Here is a 24436-nt window from a genome sequence, read left to right on the forward strand (position 1 = left end):
TGGACAGTGGTCACTTGTGGTGTAGGAGTGGACAGTGGTCACTTGTGGTGCAGGAGTGGACAGTGGTCAGGTGTGGTGCAGGAGTGGACAGTGGTCACGTGTGGTGCAGGAGTGGACAGTGGTCAGGTGTGGTACAGGAGTGGACAGTGGTCAGGTGTGGTGCAGGAGTGGACAGTGGCCACTTGTGGTGCAGGAGTGGACAGTGGCCACTTGTGGTGCAGGAGTGGACAGTGGTCAGGTGTGGTGTAGGAGTGGACAGTGGTCAGGTGTGGTGAAGGAGTGGACAGTGGCCACTTGTGGTACAGGAGTGGACAGTGGCCACTTGTGGTGCAGGAGTGGACAGTGGTCAGGTGTGGTGCAGGAGTGGACAGTGGTCAGGTGTGGTGCAGGAGTGGACAGTGACCACTTGTGGTACAGGAGTGGACAGTGGCCACTTGTGGTACAGGAGTGGACAGTGGCCACTTGTGGTACAGGAGTGGACAGTGGTCAGGTGTGGTGCAGGAGTGGACAGTGGTCAGGTGTGGTGCAGGAGTGGACAGTGGCCACTTGTGGTGCAGGAGTGGACAGTGGCCACTTGTGGTGCAGGAGTGGACAGTGGCCACTTGTGGTACAGGAGTGGACAGTGGTCACGTGTGGTGCAGGAGTGGACAGTGGCCACTTGTGGTGCAGGAGTGGACAGTGGCCACTTGTGGTACAGGAGTGGACAGTGGTCACGTGTGGTGCAGGAGTGGACAGTGGCCACTTGTGGTGCAGGAGTGGACAGTGGCCACTTGTGGTGCAGGAGTGGACAGTGGCCACTTGTGGTGCAGGAGTGGACAGTGGCCACTTGTGGTGCAGGAGTGGACAGTGGCCACCTGTGGTACAGGAGTGGACAGTGGTAACGTGTGGTGCAGGAGTGGACAGTGGCCACTTGTGGTACAGGAGTGGACAGTGGTCACTTGTGGTGTAGGAGTGGACAGTGGTCACTTGTGGTGCAGGAGTGGACAGTGGCCACTTGTAGTGCAGGAGTGGAGAGTGGTCACTTGTGGTGCAGGAGTGGACAGTGGTCACGTGTGGTGTAGGAGTGGACAGTGGCCACTTGTGGTGCAGGAGTGGACAGTGGCCACTTGTGGTGCAGGAGTGGACAGTGGCCACTTGTGGTGCAGGAGTGGACAGTGGCCACTTGTGGTACAGGAGTGGACAGTGGTCACTTGTGGTACAGGAGTGGACAGTGGTCACTTGTGGTACAGGAGTGGACAGTGGTCACGTGTGGTGCAGGAGTGGACAGTAGCCACTTGTGGTACAGGAGTGGACAGTGGTCACGTGTGGTGTAGGAGTGGACAGTGGTCACGTGTGGTGCAGGAGTGGACAGTGGTCAGGTGTGGTGCAGGAGTGGACAGTGGCCACTTGTGGTGCAGGAGTGGACAGTGGCCACTTGTCGTGCAGGAGTGGACAGTGGCCACTTGTGGTACAGGAGTGGACAGTGGCCACTTGTGGTACAGGAGTGGACAGTGGTCACGTGTGGTGCAGGAGTGGACAGTAGCCACTTGTGGTGCAGGAGTGGACAGTGGCCACTTGTGGTGCAGGAGTGGATAGTGGTCAGGTGTGGTGTAGGAGTGGACAGTGGTCACGTGTGGTGCAGGAGTGGACAGTGGTCAGGTGTGGTGCAGGAGTGGACAGTGGCCACTTGTGGTGCAGGAGTGGACAGTGGCCACTTGTGGTGCAGGAGTGGACAGTGGTCAGGTGTGGTGTAGTAGTGGACAGTGGTCAGGTGTGGTGAAGGAGTGGACAGTGGCCACTTGTGGTACAGGAGTGGACAGTGGCCACTTGTGGTGCAGGAGTGGACAGTGGCCACTTGTGGTGCAGGAGTGGACAGTGGTCAGGTGTGGTGCAGGAGTGGACAGTGACCACTTGTGGCACAGGAGTGGACAGTGGCCACTTGTGGTACAGGAGTGGACAGTGGCCACTTGTGGTACAGGAGTGGACAGTGGTCAGGTGTGGTGCAGGAGTGGACAGTGGTCACGTGTGGTGCAGGAGTGGACAGTGGCCACTTGTGGTGCAGGAGTGGACAGTGGCCACTTGTGGTGCAGGAGTGGACAGTGGCCACTTGTGGTACAGGAGGGGACAGTGGTCACGTGTGGTACAGGAGTGGACAGTGGCCACTTGTGGTGAAGGAGTGGACAGTGGCAACTTGTGGTACAGGAGTGGACAGTGGTCACTTGTGGTACAGGAGTGGACAGTGGCCACTTGTGGTACAGGAGTGGACAGTGGTCACTTGTGGTACAGGAGTGGACAGTGGCCACTTGTGGTACAGGAGTGGACAGTGGTCACTTGTGGTGCAGGAGTGGACAGTGGTCACGTGTGGTGCAGGAGTGGACAGTGGCCACGTGTGGTACAGGAGTGGACAGTAGCCACTTGTGGTGCAGGAGTGGACAGTGGTCACTTGTGGTGCAGGAGTGGACAGTGGTCACTTGTGGTACAGGAGTGGACAGTGGCCACGTGTGGTACAGGAGTGGACAGTGACCACGTGTGGTACAGGAGTGGACAGTAGCCATGTGTATTCACCTAGTTGTGTTTGCGGGGGTTGAGCTCTGGCTGTTTCGGCCAGCCTCTCAACTGTCAATCAATCAACTTTTTTCACACACACACACACACACACACACACACACACACACACACACACACACACACACACACACACACACACACACACTCTTGTCTTGTGACCATCGTGTTGGGTGGACGTGGGGTTGGGAGCTCCTGGTTCACTAGTGGAGTGGGAGGGGTAATCAGGCCACTTCGAAGTGAAAAAGTGTGTACAAGTGAATGAAAAAACCTTGGGTTTTGACCAGAGCCATAAGGTAGTGAAGAAAAACAGTTTAAATAGCGTAATTCAAAATAGTTGAGGAAGTACTGTGGCAGTGTGCAGTGTGGAAGCAGACCTCACCGACCTCTGACCGCGTGACCTCACCTCCGGCAGCAACCCTTCTACCACCACGTGGGACGACGATTGGAGATTCACTCACCTATTGTGTTAGCAGGACGGTAAGATACTTGGAACCCCTGTGGGTAAGGTTGCATTATAGCAATGACTAGGTCAGGAAGGGTGTCTAGGTCCAACAGTATTATGATTGAGGAAGAAGATAGGTTTGTGGAGAAGATGATTGGGAAATTTGTAGAGAAGAGGGATGTTTGGGTAGGTGATCGAATCCAGGGGATTAAAAGTGAAGTCTTTAATAAGATACAGGACGAGGTTCAAAGACTCAAACAAGAGTTTATGGATTATATTCAAGAGGAAATCAGGAAGAGCAGGGTAGAATGGCAAGGAGAAATATCTAGGCTTACTAATGAATTTGGCAGGAATAAGGGAAGCTTGGCAGGGGAAGGGGGAGTAGTAGTAGGTGGAGTAGCGGGTGTTGGAGGGGTGGGGGTCAGCCAGGGAGAGGGCCACCAGCATGACCCTGAACTGAGAAAGAGGACAATCATAATCCATGGATTACTTGAAGCCAGGGCACCATCGAGGCAGGAAAGGATGGAGATTGAGGATTTGGAGCTACAGGGGATCTTGAGAGACATGAGAGCCCAGATGGCAGGGAATGAGGTGCATGTTCACCGACGCATTGGGCCATACAACTGTAACAGGAAACGATCTGTTCTGGTACAGTTCACTAACGAAGAGGCAGTGGATTACATACTGCATCACAAACACTTACTCAGAGGTAGCGAAAATTACTATAACGTATATATTGACAAATTCATGACGAAGGAGGAACAGATTGCCCACAGAGCAAGCAAACAACAATTCGACTCTTCCCATTTGAGAGTAGCTACACACCCCAGTGCTAATCCACCCCATGCTAACCAGCTCACACGTGCTTCTCAGGTCACCCCTTCCCCAAATCAGCCGCCCCTGCTTATCTCCCCAACACATCCCTTGACCCCTCTGAACCCACTGGAGTCAAATTCATCCCACATTCCAAGGACCCCCTCATCACCTCAACCCCCAAAACCCGTCCAGCCCTCATCCCCTCAACCCCCAAAACCCACCCAGCCCTCATCCCCTCAACCCCCAAAACCCATCCAGGCCTCATCCCCTCAACCCCAAGAACCCACCCAGCCCTCATCCCCTGAACACCCAAAGCCTACCCAGCCCTCACCCCTCCTCATCCCCTCTCCTTCCATGTGACCCCCCACCCTTGCGAGGGAGGTGGGAGGTCCCCCCCACCCCCTCTATCCTTCCCCCTCCCAACCTCTCAACCTCTATCTGTCTCCCAACCTTACACTATCTCCCAACCCCTCTATGCCCTCCCTAATCTTCAGACCCAGTATGCCCTTCCTACTCCACACCTACCTACCCAGGCCCTACCCCAGACCCTCCTACCTACCTTCCTAGAAGCCCAGCCCCCAGTAGCCCCCCAAGCACCCCTCCTGAACTCTTTCACCCCCCATACACCCCCCGGACCCCCCCAGACACCCCCCGGATCCCCCTGGACATCCCCCGGACCCTCCCCGCCCCCAGTCATCCCCCAGACACCCCCCAGATCCCCCAGATCCCCCCTGCCCCCAGTCACCCCCCAGACATCCCCCAGATCCCCCCAGACCCCCAGAGAAAGGGAGAACTCTGGTACAAGAGTTTCCATGAAGAATCTCAAGGTTTGGTACACCAATGCTGATGGGGTATCTAATAAAGCAGAAGAGATAAAAGAAAGAGTGAGTGAAGCAGATCCTGACATAGTTGCAATTGTGGAAACTAAAATTAATGACATGATCTCAGATGCAATCTTTCCTGAAGGGTACCAGGTGATACGAAAAGAGAGGACACAGAGACAGGGAGGGGGAGTAGCACTCCTAATAAAGCGAAAATGGAAGTTTGAAGACCTGGGAAATCGAGTTACCAATGAGTGCACAAGCTTCATACATGGAACTCTGACAGTAGATGGGAGGAAGATTGTGATCTTGGTAATCTACAATCCCCCACCAAACAGTAGAAGACCCAGGCAGGAGTATGATGACAACAACAAAGCATGTACAGATGAACTGCAGAAGGCAGCAACAATAGCCCACAGAATGAGAGCGAAGCTGCTGATCATGGGGGACCTAAATCATGGAGAGATAAATTGGGAATCAAGGAATCCCCATGGAGGGGACGAAACGTGGGGAGCAAAATTAGTAGATGTTATAGACAGGAATTTCCTGACACAACATGTGAAGGAAGACACAAGGGAAAGAGGAGGAGATGCACCGAGCCTATTAGACCTGATTTTCACCCAGAACGTAGAAGATATCGAGAATTTAGAGCATGAAATACCTCTAGGGGCCAGTGACCATTGTGTCCTAGTCTTTGACTACATGATGGAATTCAAACTTATGACCATGGGACAAGAGATCTGGGAAAGGAGAGCTGACTACAGGAAAGGGGACTATATGAGGATAAGGGACTATCTGGGTGAAGTGCAGTGGGAGGAAGAAATTAGAGGAAAAACAGTCCAAGATATGATGGACCTAGTCATACAGAAATGCCAGGAGGCCGAAGAGAGATTTATACCAACGGTAAAGGGAAAAAATAAGAAGGAATATAATAACCCATGGTTTAATATACAGTGTCAGGAAGCAAAAATGGCCAGCAGGCGGGAGTGGAGGAAGTACAGAAGACAAAGAACAGAGGACAACAGAAGCAGATATAACAGAGCTAGGAACGATTACATTAACATAAGACGAACATCGGAAAAGGGACTATGAGAACGATATTGCAATCAAAGCGAAAAAACAACCTAAGTTACTACACAGTCATATAAGAAGAAAAATGTCGGTGAACGACCAAGTGACAAGACTAAGGAAGACAGAGGGGGCATATACTGAAAGTGACAAGGAAATCTGCGAGGCACTGAATGCCAGTTTCCATGGAGTGTTCACTACCGAGCCTGAGCAGCTCCCATTGTTGGAAGGGGTTACCCTAGATGAAAGACTATCAGATATAGAGGTGACAGCAGAGGAGGTAATGAAACAGTTGACAACTCTAGATGCAACTAAAGCAGTTGGACCAGACAAAGTATCACCGTGGATACTAAAAGAAGCAGCACAGGCCCTCAGCGTGCCTCTGGCAATGATCTTTAATGAGTCCCTTATGTCAGGAGACTTGCCCAGTTGCTGGAAGAAGGCAAATGTCGTGTCGATCTTCAAGAAAGGAGATAGGGAGGAGGCACTTAACTATAGACCTGTATCACTGGCAAGCATCCCCTGTAAAATACTGGAAAGAATAATTAGGCTACGACTGGTTGCACACCTGGAGAACATTAGGTTTGTGAACAACCATCAACATGGGTTCTGGACAGGGAAATCGTGCCTAACAAACCTTCTGGAATTCTATGATAAAATAACGAGGATAAGACAGGACAGAGATGGTTGGGCAGACTGCATATTTCTGGACTGCCAAAAAGCCTTTGATACAGTACCGCACATGAGACTGCTGTTCAAGCTCGAGAGGCAGGCGGGGGTGGGGGGAAAGGTCCTAGCATGGATAAGGAACTACCTAACAGGAAGGAGCCAAAGAGTTACGGTAAGGGGCGAGAAGTCGGACTGGCGAACAGTAACAAGTGGAGTACCACAAGGATCGGTGCTGGGACCAATTCTATTTCTTGTATATGTTAACGACATGTTTACAGGCGTAGAGTCCTACATGTCGATGTTTGCGGATGATGCAAAGTTGATGAGAAGAGTTGTGACAGATGAGGATTGCAGGATCCTCCAAGAGGACCTGAACAGATTGCAGAGATGGTCAGAGAAATGGCTACTAGAATTCAACACGAGCAAATGTAAAGTTATGGAAATGGGACTAGGAGATAGGAGACCAAAGGGACAGTACACAATGAAGGGGAACAGCCTACCTGTAACGACGCGTGAAAGAGACCTGGGGGTGGACGTAACACTTAATCTATCTCCTGAGGCACATATTAATAGGATAACGACAGCAGCGTACTCTACACTGGCAAAAGTTAGAACATCATTCAGAAACCTAAGTAAGGAGGCATTTAGGGCGCTTTACACTGCCTACGTAAGGCCAGTCTTAGAGTATGCCGCCTCATCATGGAGTCCCCATCTGAAGAAGCATATAATGAAACTGGAAAAGGTTCAGAGGTTTGCAACGAGACTCGTCCCAGAGCTACGAGGGATGGGGTATGAGGAGCGCCTGAGGGAACTGTGCCTTACGACACTAGAAAGAAGAAGGGAGAGGGGGGACATGATAGGAACGTATAAGATACTCAGAGGGATTGACAGAGTGGACATAGACGAAATGTTCACACGGAATAGTAACAGAACAAGAGGACATGGATGGAAGCTTGAAACTCAGATGAGTCACAGAGATGTTAGGAAGTTTTCTTTTAGCATGAGAGTAGTGGGGAAATGGAATGCACTTCAGGAACAGGTTGTGGAAGCAAATACTATTCATAATTTTAAAACTAGGTATGATAGGGAAATGGGACAGGAGTCATTGTTGTAAACAACCGATGCTCGAAAGGCGGGATCCAAGAGTCAATGCTCGATCCTGCAGACACAACTAGGTGAGTACAACTAGGTGAGTACACACACACACACACAGCAGGAAGCAGCCCATAGCAGCTGTCTAACTCCCAGGTACCTATTTACTGATAGGTGAACAGTCGCATCAGGGTGAAAGAAACTCTGCCCAATTGTTTCCGCCATCGCCGGGGATCGATTCCCGGTCCAAAGAAATACGAGTCCCGTGTGCTGTCCACTCAGCCTCGGGCCCCATTGTGGTGCCCCTTCCCTGTCGTCTGTGGTGACGCCTCTCGTGGGGTCGAGGTTCTAAGATTTATCCTTATATTTAAAATGTTGTTTCTTGCATATTTAGGTGAAGAATTTTTATTTTGTGCTGATAGTTTATACAATACCTTTTGCAGTAAAATCTCGAGACATGTAAATCTGTAAACCAAAATCGACTTCTATGAGGACGTGGTCTCCTCGTCTTACTAAGGTATCGATGATCTCTTCGTACTTTGAGTGAGGTTTGTATATTAGGCGACCGTTCACATTCAGCTCAGCCATCTCGCGGTATACTCCAGTCTCAACCTCCTGGAAACATAAACCAGCCAACTTTACTTGTCCTTGTATAGACAACACCAGCTTGTTATTATAAAAAAAATTAATACATTATTGAATTTGTAATTATGAATTCAATCGGTCATATAGAACAGCAGGCACAATAGAAAGCAGAAAGAACCGAACAAAAATGTCAAACGAATAAAATTATATATAAGATGATTTTGAATGTTATTATACTTCATGTATCTCAATAAACATTCGGCAGATTGTAGTTAAGCTTACATACCCGCACAAGTTGTGCATTAGAGGAGCCTTGCTCCCACACAGTGATGACGGAGCGGTCATCCAACACGTCCCGGAGAGACTGGTAGGGTTGAGGGATGTGTCTGACAGCCAGGAGAGCCATGAGGTTGCCGGCGTAGCTCTGCGTCAACACCACCGTCACCAGCCCCCACACTGTCAACACCACCCGCTCCCACCACCAGTACGTACCAGATTCCAAAACATCTATAACAGGAATATGTATTGAATAGGATTATGGATTATACAAGGTATATGCTGCTTGCACCTCACTAAAACCGCATCCTAAGCCATTCATATCCAGCGGCAGGAATAACTATTAGCATCAGCATTTTACATTTGCAGGTAATTTTCCCTTTAAAAACTGTAAGCTTTACTGAATTTCAGTCTTAACAGTGTACAACTGTTGCATCAATGTTATACTGTACTCCAATATTATGTTAAATTAATGTTGTCTTTCAGTTATTCGGTGTAATGTAAAGCAAGTCATATTTCTGTGAGTTTGGAATCATCAACTGGAACTACACATGAAGAACGGACACTTCAGCTCTTTCTTTTTCTATATATTTATTTATGCAATCAAGAAATAATTGTTATCATCAACACATCGTTATTCATCGTCATCTAATTTCTGAGTCAATTAATTATCACAGAGTCTTCTTATAGGGCTTTATCCGTATATAATGAAGAGATGAATGAAATAAATCTGGTTCTATTGATAAGTGACTTTCAACTTTCCTGATGGGCGTTGTTGTCTAAAGTTGTTTAATGTCAAACTTGCGAGTTTAGGCAAGTACGTGCATAAAGCATAGACACAGTGTTCTCCCATATTAACAGGAGCGTGACGAAAAAGTGAGTGACATCTCACTTGCTCTGGTGCCCTTGGGAAGTGAGGATATTTGAGGGGGGGTTAAATACCCCGAAATTTCCATCTCTTTTAAGGGACTGAGTTTGGTGTAGAGGGTTAAAGGCGTACCAACTATGCCAGGTGTTGTGAAGCATCTATGCTAGCTAGGGTTCGAGTCTACTGGTGGGGGTTGTTGTCTAAAGATATATATATATATATATATATATATATATATATATATATATATATATATATATATATATATATATATATATATATATATATATATATATATATATGTATATATATATATATATATATATAAATATATATAAATATATATATATATATATATATATATATGTCGTACCTAATAGCCAGAACGCACTTCTCAGCCTACTATTCAAGGCCCGATTTGCCTAATAAGCCAAGTTTTCATGAATTAATGTTTTTTCGTCTACCTAACCTACCTAACCTAACCTAACCTAGCTTTTTTTGGCTACCTAACCTAACCTTACCTATAAATATAGGTTAGGTTAGGTTAGGTAGGGTTGGTTAGGTTCGGTCATATATCTACGTTAATTTTAACTCCAATAAAAAAAAATTGACCTCATACATAGAGAAAAGGGTTGCTTTATCATTTCATAAGAAAAAAATTATAGTAAATATATTAATTCAGGAAAACTAGGCTTATTAGGCAAATCGGGCCTTGAATAGTAGGCTGAGAAGTGAGTTCTGGCTACTAGGTACGACATATATATATATGCGAACAAGCCTGAATGGTCCCCAGGACATATGCAACTGAAAACTCACACCCCAGAAGTGACTCGAACCCATACTCCCAGAAGCAACGCAACTGGTATGTACAAGACGCCTTAATCCACTTGACCATCACGACCGGACATAATGAGGTGATAGCCGAGGCTATTTGAACCACCCCACCGCCGGCACTCGGATAGTTATCTTGGGCATAGCATTTTACCAAATCACCTCATTCTTTGGGGCAACACGTGAGGAACACAAATGCGAACAAGCCTGAATGGTCCCCAGGACATATGCAACTGAAAACTCACACCCCAGAAGTGACTCGAACCCATACTCCCAGAAGCAACGCAACTGGTATGTACAAGACGCCTTAATCCACTTGACCATCACGACCGGACATAATGAGGTGATAGCCGAGGCTATTTGAACCACCCCACCGCCGGCACTCGGATAGTTATCTTGGGCATAGCATTTTACCAAATCACCTCATTCTTTGGGGCAACACGTGAGGAACACAAATGCGAACAAGCCTGAATGGTCCCCAGGACATATGCAACTGAAAACTCACACCCCAGAAGTGACTCGAACCCATACTCCCAGAAGCAACGCAACTGGTATGTACAAGACGCCTTAATCCACTTGACCATCACGACCGGACATAATGAGGTGATAGCCGAGGCTATTTGAACCACCCCACCGCCGGCACTCGGATAGTTATCTTGGGCATAGCATTTTACCAAATCACCTCATTCTTTGGGGCAACACGTGAGGAACACAAATGCGAACAAGCCTGAATGGTCCCCAGGACATATGCAACTGAAAACTCACACCCCAGAAGTGACTCGAACCCATACTCCCAGAAGCAACGCAACTGGTATGTACAAGACGCCTTAATCCACTTGACCATCACGACCGGACATAATGAGGTGATAGCCGAGGCTATTTGAACCACCCCACCGCCGGCACTCGGATAGTTATCTTGGGCATAGCATTTTACCAAATCACCTCATTCTTTGGGGCAACACGTGAGGAACACAAATGCGAACAAGCCTGAATGGTCCCCAGGACATATGCAACTGAAAACTCACACCCCAGAAGTGACTCGAACCCATACTCCCAGAAGCAACGCAACTGGTATGTACAAGACGCCTTAATCCACTTGACCATCACGACCGGACATAATGAGGTGATAGCCGAGGCTATTTGAACCACCCCACCGCCGGCACTCGGATAGTTATCTTGGGCATAGCATTTTACCAAATCACCTCATTCTTTGGGGCAACACGTGAGGAACACAAATGCGAACAAGCCTGAATGGTCCCCAGGACATATGCAACTGAAAACTCACACCCCAGAAGTGACTCGAACCCATACTCCCAGAAGCAACGCAACTGGTATGTACAAGACGCCTTAATCCACTTGACCATCACGACCGGACATAATGAGGTGATAGCCGAGGCTATTTGAACCACCCCACCGCCGGCACTCGGATAGTTATCTTGGGCATAGCATTTTACCAAATCACCTCATTCTTTGGGGCAACACGTGAGGAACACAAATGCGAACAAGCCTGAATGGTCCCCAGGACATATGCAACTGAATAGCCTCGGCTATCACCTCATTATGTCCGGTCGTGATGGTCAAGTGGATTAAGGCGTCTTGTACATACCAGTTGCGTTGCTTCTGGGAGTATGGGTTCGAGTCACTTCTGGGGTGTGAGTTTTCAGTTGCATATGTCCTGGGGACCATTCAGGCTTGTTCGCATTTGTGTTCCTCACGTGTTGCCCCAAAGAATGAGGTGATTTGGTAAAATGCTATGCCCAAGATAACTATCCGAGTGCCGGCGGTGGGGTGGTTCAAATAGCCTCGGCTATCACCTCATTATGTCCGGTCGTGATGGTCAAGTGGATTAAGGCGTCTTGTACATACCAGTTGCGTTGCTTCTGGGAGTATGGGTTCGAGTCACTTCTGGGGTGTGAGTTTTCAGTTGCATATGTCCTGGGGACCATTCAGGCTTGTTCGCATTTGTGTTCCTCACGTGTTGCCCCAAAGAATGAGGTGATTTGGTAAAATGCTATGCCCAAGATAACTATCCGAGTGCCGGCGGTGGGGTGGTTCAAATAGCCTCGGCTATCACCTCATTATGTCCGGTCGTGATGGTCAAGTGGATTAAGGCGTCTTGTACATACCAGTTGCGTTGCTTCTGGGAGTATGGGTTCGAGTCACTTCTGGGGTGTGAGTTTTCAGTTGCATATGTCCTGGGGACCATTCAGGCTTGTTCGCATTTGTGTTCCTCACGTGTTGCCCCAAAGAATGAGGTGATTTGGTAAAATGCTATGCCCAAGATAACTATCCGAGTGCCGGCGGTGGGGTGGTTCAAATAGCCTCGGCTATCACCTCATTATGTCCGGTCGTGATGGTCAAGTGGATTAAGGCGTCTTGTACATACCAGTTGCGTTGCTTCTGGGAGTATGGGTTCGAGTCACTTCTGGGGTGTGAGTTTTCAGTTGCATATGTCCTGGGGACCATTCAGGCTTGTTCGCATTTGTGTTCCTCACGTGTTGCCCCAAAGAATGAGGTGATTTGGTAAAATGCTATGCCCAAGATAACTATCCGAGTGCCGGCGGTGGGGTGGTTCAAATAGCCTCGGCTATCACCTCATTATGTCCGGTCGTGATGGTCAAGTGGATTAAGGCGTCTTGTACATACCAGTTGCGTTGCTTCTGGGAGTATGGGTTCGAGTCACTTCTGGGGTGTGAGTTTTCAGTTGCATATGTCCTGGGGACCATTCAGGCTTGTTCGCATTTGTGTTCCTCACGTGTTGCCCCAAAGAATGAGGTGATTTGGTAAAATGCTATGCCCAAGATAACTATCCGAGTGCCGGCGGTGGGGTGGTTCAAATAGCCTCGGCTATCACCTCATTATGTCCGGTCGTGATGGTCAAGTGGATTAAGGCGTCTTGTACATACCAGTTGCGTTGCTTCTGGGAGTATGGGTTCGAGTCACTTCTGGGGTGTGAGTTTTCAGTTGCATATGTCCTGGGGACCATTCAGGCTTGTTCGCATTTGTGTTCCTCACGTGTTGCCCCAAAGAATGAGGTGATTTGGTAAAATGCTATGCCCAAGATAACTATCCGAGTGCCGGCGGTGGGGTGGTTCAAATAGCCTCGGCTATCACCTCATTATGTCCGGTCGTGATGGTCAAGTGGATTAAGGCGTCTTGTACATACCAGTTGCGTTGCTTCTGGGAGTATGGGTTCGAGTCACTTCTGGGGTGTGAGTTTTCAGTTATATATATATATATATATATATATATATATATATATATATATATATATATATATATATATATATATATATATATATGTCGTACCTAGTAGCCAGAACACACTTCTCAGCCTACTATACAAGGCCCGATTTGCCTAATAAGCCAAGTTTTCATGAATTATTTGTTTTTCGACTACCTAACCTACCTAACCTTACCTAACCTAACTTTTTCGGCTACCTAACTTAACCTAACCTATAAAGATAGGTTAGGTTAGGTTAGGTAGGGTTGGTTAGGTTCGGTCATATATCTACGTTAATTTTAACTCCAATAAAAAAATATTGACCTCATATAGAATGAAATGGGTAGCTTTATCATTTCATAAGAAAAAAATTAGAGAAAATATATTACTTCAGGAAAACTTGGCTTATTAGGCAAATCGGGCCATGCATAGTAGGCTGAGAAGTGCGTTCTGGCTACTAGGTACGACATATATATATATATATATATATATATATATATATATATATATATATATATATATATATATATGCAACAATGATCACAAAAACACTGTGTATTTTGGTAGGGATGCGAGTCTTATTTTCCTCGGCGTCACCCCTTTTATATGAAAGAAACCGTGGGAAATGCATCCGAGGCATGTAGAATAACTACATCGGAAAAATAGAGAATGCTTAACGCAATTTCGGCTAACTCGCATTCATCAGAGCAAAGTAGAAAGAAGATCATTCTAATTCATGAATGAAGATCTTCACGAATAAAGATCTTCATTCTACTTTGCTCTGATGAAGGCAAATTAGCCGAAAACACATTACGCATTCCATATTTTTCACATGTGGTTAATCTGCATATATATAGGGCAGGGCATACCCCCAACATCACCTCTGCCGACACATATTCCGACCTTAGCTGGACAGCGCATACGGGTATGTCACTCTCAGACAGTAACCCATATACTTTCATCTTACTCCTGCCAGCTAACCGTCGATCATTCCCAATCAGGCTTCTCGCAATCAAGATCTGATTAGCTCCGATATCTCTTAAAATACCAACTTCTACCTCAGGTTGGCCTCCTACACTGATCCGGCATCTTTCACCTCCTTTATCCCTGCTTCTTGGATCTTGAACTTTGTTTCGGGATGCATCATCTCCAAGAACTTCTCCATGACTATCAGTTGCTTCAGGTCAGCGTAAGATCCAACTCCAGCAGCCTCAATCCACTTCTGGAATCGTCTTTCCAGATCTCTTGCTGTCTCAGCAAAAGTACACGCTCCAACCTTCACCATCTCTCTGAAGCGCTTTCTATAAGCTTCTGGGGTTAACTGAAACGAGCGCAATATGCTGCTCTTTACTGTGGCATAATCCTGGCACTCTTCCAGTGACAATTGGGTGTATGCCTCCCTGGCTGCACCGGTCAGTCTTAACTGGACCAGCTTGGCCCATTCCTCCTGTGGCCACTCCCTGATGCTGGCAACTTTTTCAAAATGCTCGAAGAAGCTCTTCGCCTCTTCGGGAACAAACAAGGAAATGTCCTTGTCCCTAACCCTAACATCTGATGAGTGTGATACCTGGGTGGTGCTCTCTGGCAACCCATGTTCAATCCTTTGCTCAGCCAAGGTTCTATTCGCTTCTATCTGCATTTGCTCTGTTCTCTCTTTTTCTTTTTCGACTTGGGCTTTTTCTTTCTCCTGTTCCAACTCCAGTTCTCTTATTCTGGTTTTCTCTTTTTCTTTCTCCACCTCTAGTCTTGCTTTCTCTTTTTCTACCTCCAGTCTGGTTCTCTCTTTTTCCTTTTCGGCTTCATTTTTCATCTGGAGTTCTAATTTCATCTTTTCCAGCTGGAACTGTCTCTCCTCACGCTGCTTCTGGAGCTCTAACTGGAACCTTTTCAAGCTCCTATTTCGGCTACTCCTGCTACTGCGGCTACTCTTGCTGCTCCTACTCGATCCCTAGGATCTCACTTCATCCTGCCCATCATCCTCCTTTCCACTTTCAGCTCCTTTTTGGGCTCCTTGCTCTGCCGCTTCACTTTTGGCTCTTAACTGCCTCAGGATCTCATCCTTCATCCCAGCTACTTCAGATGCTTTCAACCTAATGCCACATTTTTCTGCTATTTGTTTCAATTGATCCCTCGTGCAACCTTCCAAGTCCTCAGGCTTGCCTGACTCCACAAACGCTTGCACCTTATCCATCTTGTCCTGTGAGTCTTCCCAAGAGAGAGAATATACACCTGCGGTCACACAGTTTATTTCAGCAAGGGTGTACAAATCCACTCTTGGACAGGGTGTGGGTGTGTCAGTTCACTCTCCCGGACAGGCCCCCAATTTATTATAGTCTTGTGGGTTGGTGGTGTTGTTGTCGTCGTGTTCCTCCTTTACGAACAACCCAACCCACAACTCGGTAGAGTGCTTATACCTCACTAGGAGATCACCCTTGGTGTTTCTGGCTCTTGGAGAGGGGCTCAACGTCACACATTTAGGGGATGCGGCTCCAACACTTAGCCTCGTTGTCATGTGCACACACCCACTCGAGCCGCTGTGACTCCCCACTCTCTCCTTAGGTGATATGATCTCCTCAATCCCCTTTTGACTTATTAGTATTACCTTCTACCCTGTCCACAGCAGTGGTTCTTGGTTCTTTCTCTCTCTCTCTCCTTCTTTACTACCTCCTGGGAAGCCTCACTAGGACAATGGCAAACACCAGCAAATTGGGATACATTTACTGGAAAAGCACATACACGATACATACACACATATAATAATAATGAATCCTATACTGTCTAATATTACAGTCAGGTTGCACTCCAACACCATCAGAACTCTATCATCAGCTTATCAAGTGGTATCCTATCTCCTGGTTCACCACCTGATACTATCAACCTCCTCAAGTTGATCAAGTCTACATACACTGTTGCACCATCAGCAAGAGAATATATATATGTATCTATAAATGTTTACAAAGAAAATCAGCATTTGAATGCAATAACATATATCAGTATAAATGTTCATTGATACACAACATTGATCAATCGATCACTCTATCAGTCCTAGAACGCATACGTCTGTAGGTAATCCAGCCTACGTCTGTAACTCTAAACTTCAGTATAAAACACTCCTTGACATACAGTCACTCACCTCTCACTGCATCTTGCACGCTAATGACAACCAAACACTATCAAGTAATCCACCAGAACTTCCCTTCCACCTCTGGAAGTTCACTACCCTGATATCTTTAGGTTCTTCCGGGCTTCACTACCAGGATCCTCTGCAGCCCCTCCAGGCTGCTATCATGAAGTTTCCTTGCGCAACTACTGTGCTTCACCCTTCTGCTAGGGTCCTCCACAGCTCTCTTGGCTGCTACACCATGAAGTTTCCTCGAACAACTATGGTGCTTCACCACCTCTACAGAAGCACGTGATACTCCTCTTCACTGCTTCTCCTCACAGCTCGAGATCCTCTCCTCCACTACCTTAGAGTCTCATCAACTACTTCATCTGTGCTGGCTTCGAAGTTCTCAGCAACTTCTTCCCCAAAGACAAACCTGCAACCCATCGACACTCCAATAAAATGTTTCCCCTTTAACACATAAACAAAAATAATCACACAATATGTTTGCCTCCAACCTCTATCTTTCCTCTACATACAGTGAGAGTGGACTCCCCCGTTTTGGGCGGGTCCATACTCCACCTCGCCTGGCGGGTGTGAGTCACACTGGGAGGGTCCTTCGCCGTCAGGAGCCGGGCTCCCTCAGTTGCCTGCCAGCGCTCAGAGGAGGCGGATGTCGCTCCGTGTTCTTCCCTCTCCACTCTCTTATTTCAGGCCTTCTGCCTTATTAAAACATGTCTAACTTATCAATAAACATCGCTACTGTTGCTGGGCACACGACCAACTACAAGCAATCACTATGAACTGGCGTATATCGTGCTTACCACAGATTGTCTGCTCGAGGGCGCTCCTCCCTCTGACGAAGCTTGGTCAGGGCGCTGCCACGGCCCACAATAATATCTCTGGGCGGCCTAATACTCTTCTCGTCAACCAGGACTTGAGACCACAACGTTCCCAGCTCGATTCTACAGCTGGCACGTCTACACACTTCTCTTCTCTTCGAGATATATCACTAGGGGTTCCCTTCTGACGGGAGCTCAACGGAGCGCGGCTTTCCCCCTGCGATGTCTGGCCTCAAGTGAGGTCAAAGCCCTCCAGAAGCGAGCCTCACGCCTCTAGCAAAATGTCCACATCTCCTAGCCAGTCATTTATCTGTTTTCTTCTTCACTGCCCATAATCTTAAATTGTTCATCATATCCAAGCAACTATTTTACATATGTTATCACCTCAATATTTGCTAGACCTTCTAATCAGGTCAAGCTTGATGAATAACTCTCAAGGAGGGAGACTCATTTCTCCTGTAGGCTGGGATCATAACAACACTCTCATTCTCCCTGTCCTCTCTCTCTCTCTCTCTCTCCCCCCCTTGCTCTCTCTCTCTCTATCTTACTCTCTCTCTCATGACAAGGTACAAAAAGGCAGGACGACGCAACAGGGACATAGGGAATAGTCCAAGTGACCAAACGATGGAAATGTTAACCCAAGTTCGGCAGGAATTCAGGAGGGAGATACATGAAATGAGGATTACAATTAACAACCTGGAAAGTGAGCTGACATCAGCAAGGGAGGAGATCAAATCCCTCACAGAGAAAAATAAAGAGACCGAGCATCAGATTTCATCCAAAGGGAAGGTGGTATTGGAGCATTGGAAGGAAATGCCTATGTACCTGAAACATTTGCGGAAAGACTGAGAAAGAGCTCAGAAGCAATGGACACAGTAAGGGAGGTAGCCATGCAAGCAGCTACCTCACAGGAAGCAGCAAGGTGCACCAGACAGCTGATGGAGAGAAAAAGATCAGTGGTAGTTGTAGGCATCAAAGAACAGGAAAGATCCAATAGGCAGGAATAAAATAGAAAGGATAGAGAAGCAGTACATGGGCTATTGAAGGGGTTTCAGATAGAAGGGGCTGAACAAAACATTGAAAAGGTTTTCAAGTTGGGCTGGTATTACAAGGACAGAAACCGACTGGTAAAGGTGGTGTTTACAAACGAGGCCACCAAAGAGGTTAATTTAGAAAGGAAGAGTCGTCTGCAGTATGTGGAGGGATACAAAAAAGTATTCCTGCAGAGGGACAGGACGAGGAGGAGAGAGCCAGGGCAGCAGAGGCAAGGAGGAAGCGCAGGGAGAGAGGAGTAAACCAGGAAATCACAGCCCCCAACACAACAGTCCCAGAGACAAGAGGGGAACCCACAACCAGCATATCCCCCCTGTGCATAGTAACCCTCCCTTCCCCTCACCCTACCTGTCCCTACTCAAATGCTCACCCAACCCTCACTTCCCCCCATCCCATTCTGACCCTGTCACCCCTCATCCATTCCCACCATGTCCCCCCTCCCGCCTTTCCCCCCCTTGTTCCCCCTCCCCCTTCATCCCATACCCTTCCTATCCCTCCTTCTCCCTCACCCCGTATCCTCCATGTCCCCCCTATCTCCTTAACCCACACCCTACCTGTCCCCCTTTCCCTTGAACCCCCACCTGTTGTAATCCACAAGTTAGTAGGAATTATTAGCTAGAGGATCATTACTACAACACGTAACGAATGATGATTGGAAGTACATGTAAGTAGACAGACTATGGATCACATATCTAAGAAAGGTCAATGGATTAAGACCGAAGCTGTTTAGCCAAATTAATAATTCCTGGAAAGAGGAATTATTCTTCGTCAGGCTTCTAGGATCAAGGTTACCGGTCTAGGGATAAGGTTAATCGGGTTATACCTTCCTTGAGAGGTGGGGTGAAATGTTTGAGGCCATGGCTGACTGGAGTCAGTCTTGTTGTGGGAGTTGAACTGGTAAGTCCTCCAAGGTCCCCGTTTGCGGCAACAGCGAAGTGTAGCAGACAGCTATGTGAGAACCTGATGTGATCTTAGTGACCAAGTTAAGTCTGCAGTATGTGAGTATTGAATGAAAGACTAACCGGGTGTGGAGCGTTGTAGTAATCATTCCGTATTAGGGACTTAGGCGGAAGTTACGAGTGTGGGTGGTGATCGCGGAGGTCAAGTGGTCTATGGGTATTGGAAGTGTATTGACCTAATAGAGTATGATAATATGTTATTATTTGTCAGAGTCTATTCTTTGTAATTAAATGACAAAACCCGACGGCCTTTAAATACCTTCCATATGTTCATTCATTGTGTTCCAGTACAAACCTAGTGGTACGCCTCAAGGGTCTGGTGTGTGTAGGAGTATAGGTGGTAGTAACGGTTGCTGAGGCAAGGTGTTATGTGTTGTGTAATCGCTGTGTTCGGAATGAACCGGGGTTCAGCGTCACGACACCACCCCCCACCCCAAAATCCTCTGAGACCCTGCAAACAACCTCACGGATCTTCTAACCCGTGGAACAGCTTTCCCCACCAGCAGAATGCTCGCCAAGAAAGGGACAAGAAAATGAACAGAAGAAAGTGAGTTTCAAGGCAATGTACACTAACATAGATGGGATTACAAATAAAACAAGTGAACTCGGAGAATGGGCACTAGAAGAAAACCCAGACATGATAGCACTCACAGAAACAAAGCTAACGGAAAACCATAACAAATGCAGTGTTTCCACAAGACTACTATGTAGTGAGGAAAGAGAGAGAAGGGAGAGGAGGAGGTGGTGTAGCTTTGCTGATAAGAAAAGGTAGGAGTTTCGAAGAGATGGTAATTCAGAACTGTGAAGGTTTCAGTGACTACATATCAGGCACCCTAGCAACTGGAGGACAGAAAATTATAGTAGTAGTAATACATATGCCCCCACCGAACGACAGAAGACCCAGACAGAGATATGATAGAAACAACATGGCCACCATCAATATAATGGAGAGAGCAGATTCTGTGGCTAGCAGGACCTGATCCAGACAACTAATCATGGAAGACTTCATCCATGGGAGGATAGATTGGGGGAACAGAGACCCACATGGAGGACCAGACACAGGGAGTGCTAAGCTGCTGGATGTGGCATCAAGAAACTTTATAAGCCAACACGTCGAGGGACCGACAAGAATGAGAGGAGAGGATGAACCAGCCTTGCTTGATCTGATATTTACCCTGAATAAGTCGGATATAAGGGAAGTTAAGTTGGAAGCCCCCTTGGGAGTAAGTGATCATAGTGTATTGAGCTTTGAGTACCTTGTTGAGCTAGGAATTATCACCCCCCCAAAAAAAAAAAAAAAATTGGGAAACAAAGGGCTGGCGTACCGAAAGGGAAACTATGAGGAGATGAATAAATTCCTTGGGGATATACTTTTTGACACAGAACTCAGAACAAAGTCCGTACAAGACATGATGGACTATGTCACCCAAAAGTGTCAGAAGGGTGAAAGTAGGTTTGTCCCAGCCCGACAGGAAAAAAACAGAGAAGCAAAGGAAGAATCCGTGGTTTAATAGGGAATGTATGAAAGCAAAGGAGCTGAACAAAAGGGCATGGAGGAACTTCTGTAATGACAGAACACCAGGAAGTAGAGAGAGATACCAGAGAACCAGGAACGAGTATGTTAGTGTGAGAAGAGTAGCTGAGAAAAGGTATGAAAATGATATAGCTAATTAAGCCAAGACAGAACCAAAGCTACTCCACAGTCACGTCAGGAGGAAGACAACAGTGAAGGTACAGGTGATGACACTTAGGGTGGGCGAGGACAGGTACACAGAGAATGACAGAGAGTTAGTTTAGTTCATTTATTATGCACCCCATTCCCATCTTGTGGGCGGTAGTGGAAAGGGTTACAGAGAGGTGTGTGAAGAACTCAACAAAAGGTTCCAGGAGCACACCACACCTGCCAACACCCACCATCACACACTACACCTGCCAGCACCCACCATCACACACTACACCTGCCAACACCCACTATCACACACCACACCTGCCAACACCCACCATCACACACTACACCTGCCAGCACCCACTATCACACACTACACCTGCCAACACCCACTATCACACACCACACCTGCCAGCACCCACTATCACACACTACACCTGCCAGCACCCACTATCACACACTACACCTGCCAGCACCAACCATCACACACTACACCTGCTAGCACCCACCATCACACACTACACCTGCTAGCACCCACCATCACACACTACACCTGCCAACACCCACCATCACACACCACACCTGCCAACACCCACTATCACACACCACACCTGCCAGCACCCACTATCACACACTACACCTGCCAGCACCCACTATCACACACCACACCTGCCAGCACCCACCATCACACACTACACCTGCCAGCACCCACCATCACACACTACACCTGCCAGCACCCACTATCACACACCACACCTGCCAGCACCCACCATCACACACCACACCTGCCAGCACCCACTACACTTGCCAGCACTAAACTATCACACACTACACCTGCTAGCACTACACTATCACCCACTACACTTGCCAGCACTACACTATCACACACTACACCTGCAAGCACTACACTATCACCCACTACACTTGCCAGCACTACACCATCACACACTACACCTGCCAGCACTACACTATCACACACAACACCTGCCAGCACCCACAATCAGACACTACACCTGCCAGCACCCACTACATCTGCCAGCATGCACTACACCTGCCAGCACCCACCATCACACACTACACCTGCCAGCACCCACCATCACACACCACACCTGCCAGCACCCACCATCACACACTACACCTGCCAGCACCCACCATCACACACCACACCTGCCAGCACCCACTATCACACACTACATTTGCCAGCACCCACCATCACACACCACACGTGCCTGCACCCACCATCACACACTACACCTGCCAGCACCCACTATCACACACTACACCTGCCAGCACCCACTACACTTGCCAGCACTAAACTATCACACACTACACCTGCTAGCACTACACTATCACCCACTACACTTGCCAGCACTACACTATCACACACTACACCTGCAAGCACTACACTATCACACACTACACCTGCAAGCACTACACTATCACACACTACACCTGCCAGCACTACACTATCACACACAACACCTGCCAGCACTACACTATCACACACTACACCTGCCAGCACTACACAATCACAAACTACACCTGCCAGGACCCACTATCACACACTACACCTGCCAGCACCAGCTATCAAACACTACACCTGCTAGCACCCACCATTACACACTACACCTGCCACCACTACACTATCACACACTACACCTGCTAGCACCCATCATTACACACTACACCTGTCAGCACTACACCATCACACACTACACCTGTCAGCACTACACTATCACACACTACACCTGCTAGCACCCATCATTACACACTACACCTGTCAGCACTACACCATCACACACTACACGTGCCAGCACCCCCCATCACACACTACACCTGCCAGCACTACACTATCACACACTACACCTGCCAGCACCCACCATCACACACTACACCTGCCAGCACTACACTATCACACACAACACCTGCCAGCACCCACAATCAGACACTACACCTGCCAGCACCCACTACATCTGCCAGCATGCACTACACCTGCCAGCACCCACCATCACACACTACACCTGCCAGCACCCACCATCACACACTACACTATCACACACTACACCTGCTAGCACCCACCATCACACACTACACCTGCCAGCACCCACCATCACACACTACACCTGCCAGCACTACACTATCACACACTACACCTGCTAGCACCCACCATCACACACTACACCTGCCAGCACCCACAATCAGACACTACACCTGCCAGCACCCACTACACCTGCCAGCACCCACTACATCTGCCAGCACCCAATACACCTGTCAGCACTACACTATCACACACTACACCTGCCATCACCCACCATCACACACTACACCTGCCAGCACTACACTATCACACACAACACCTGCCAGCACCCACCATCACACACTACACCTGCCAACACTACACCATCACACACTACACCTGCCAGCACCCACCGTCACACACTACACCTGCCAGCACCCACCATCACACACCACACCTGCCAGCACCCACTACACCTGCCAGCACCCACCATCACACACTACACCTGAAAACACAACTGTTGTACAATATATATCCGGGTGTGAACATGGGTGTGCATTTCACCCGAATTATCAAGCAACAATATCTGGTCTTACTCTGGTTCAACAATATGCGGAGGAAGGCGGATGTGGGCGGTACGATATAGCTGTGTCCGTGGGTGTTGGGTGAGAAGCACGAGGCCATGAGCAGGGTCGTCAGGGGCAGTACCAGCAGCGCCCCCAGGATGGCCGCCCACACCAGCGGCTCCAGAGGGAACAGGAAGCCCCACGGGTCCACCTCCGGCCGGCCTCGAGCCCCAAGGAATCTATGGTAGTCTGTTAGTATTGGCACTGTGAAGTCCACCACCTCAGCTCGGACTCCACTTACGCCGAAGGGGCCGACCGCGATATCTACTTCCTTTATGTTGAAAAGACAAAACATACAATAAGTTTTAAAAAAATTATAATGGCCTCTTCCATGCAGAAGATAGGGAACACACAATTACTTCGCTGTATTACAGACAAAACTAGGGCTCTTTATCCATAACATCATTCAAAGAATGTATTATATTTAAGCTGTTACAAAGTGAGGACTTTTGTTAGTGGCTTAACACAGTATATCACCTTTCCCAACCTGTTTAAACCTTACCAAAATGTCAATGAATAATTATAAAAAAATTTAACTTACTGTAGCTCAGCAGTATTCGTTATGCCTTTCCTTGCATGGGATAGCCTCCGTAAAGGCAGCATCCACCTGCCTGATGACCATACAGGCAGCATCCACCTGCCTGATGACCATACAGGCAGCACCCACCTGCCTGGTGACCATACAGGCAGCACCCACCTGCCTGATGACCATACAGGCAGCAACACCCACCTACCTGGTGACCATACAGGCAGCAACACCCACCTGCCTGGTGACCATACAGGCAGCACCCACCTGCCTGGTGACCATACAGGCAGCAACACCCACCTACCTGGTGACCATACAGGCAGCACCCACCTTCCTGATGACCATACAGGCAGCAACACCCACCTACCTGGTGACCATACAGGCAGCAACACCCACCTGCCTGGTG

The 24436-nt window shown here is 48.0% G+C and overlaps 1 protein-coding gene across 1 annotated transcript in view; it reads right to left on the reverse strand.

Annotated features, from left to right (window-relative positions):
- Window positions 1–24436, reverse strand: part of LOC123759254 (glutamate receptor U1-like) — a 128827-nt gene that overhangs the window by 79920 nt on the left and 24471 nt on the right. Inside the window, exons 7-9 of the mRNA XM_069334750.1 lie at window positions 23475–23775; window positions 8327–8547; window positions 7890–8070 (exon numbers count right to left, since the gene is read on the reverse strand). Coding sequence (XP_069190851.1) covers window positions 7890–8070; window positions 8327–8547; window positions 23475–23775 — 703 coding nt within the window. The remainder of the gene's footprint in view (window positions 1–7889; window positions 8071–8326; window positions 8548–23474; window positions 23776–24436) is intronic.

Source organism: Procambarus clarkii, chromosome 32 (assembly GCF_040958095.1).
Source record: "Procambarus clarkii isolate CNS0578487 chromosome 32, FALCON_Pclarkii_2.0, whole genome shotgun sequence".
Taxonomy (NCBI): Eukaryota; Metazoa; Arthropoda; class Malacostraca; order Decapoda; family Cambaridae; genus Procambarus; species Procambarus clarkii.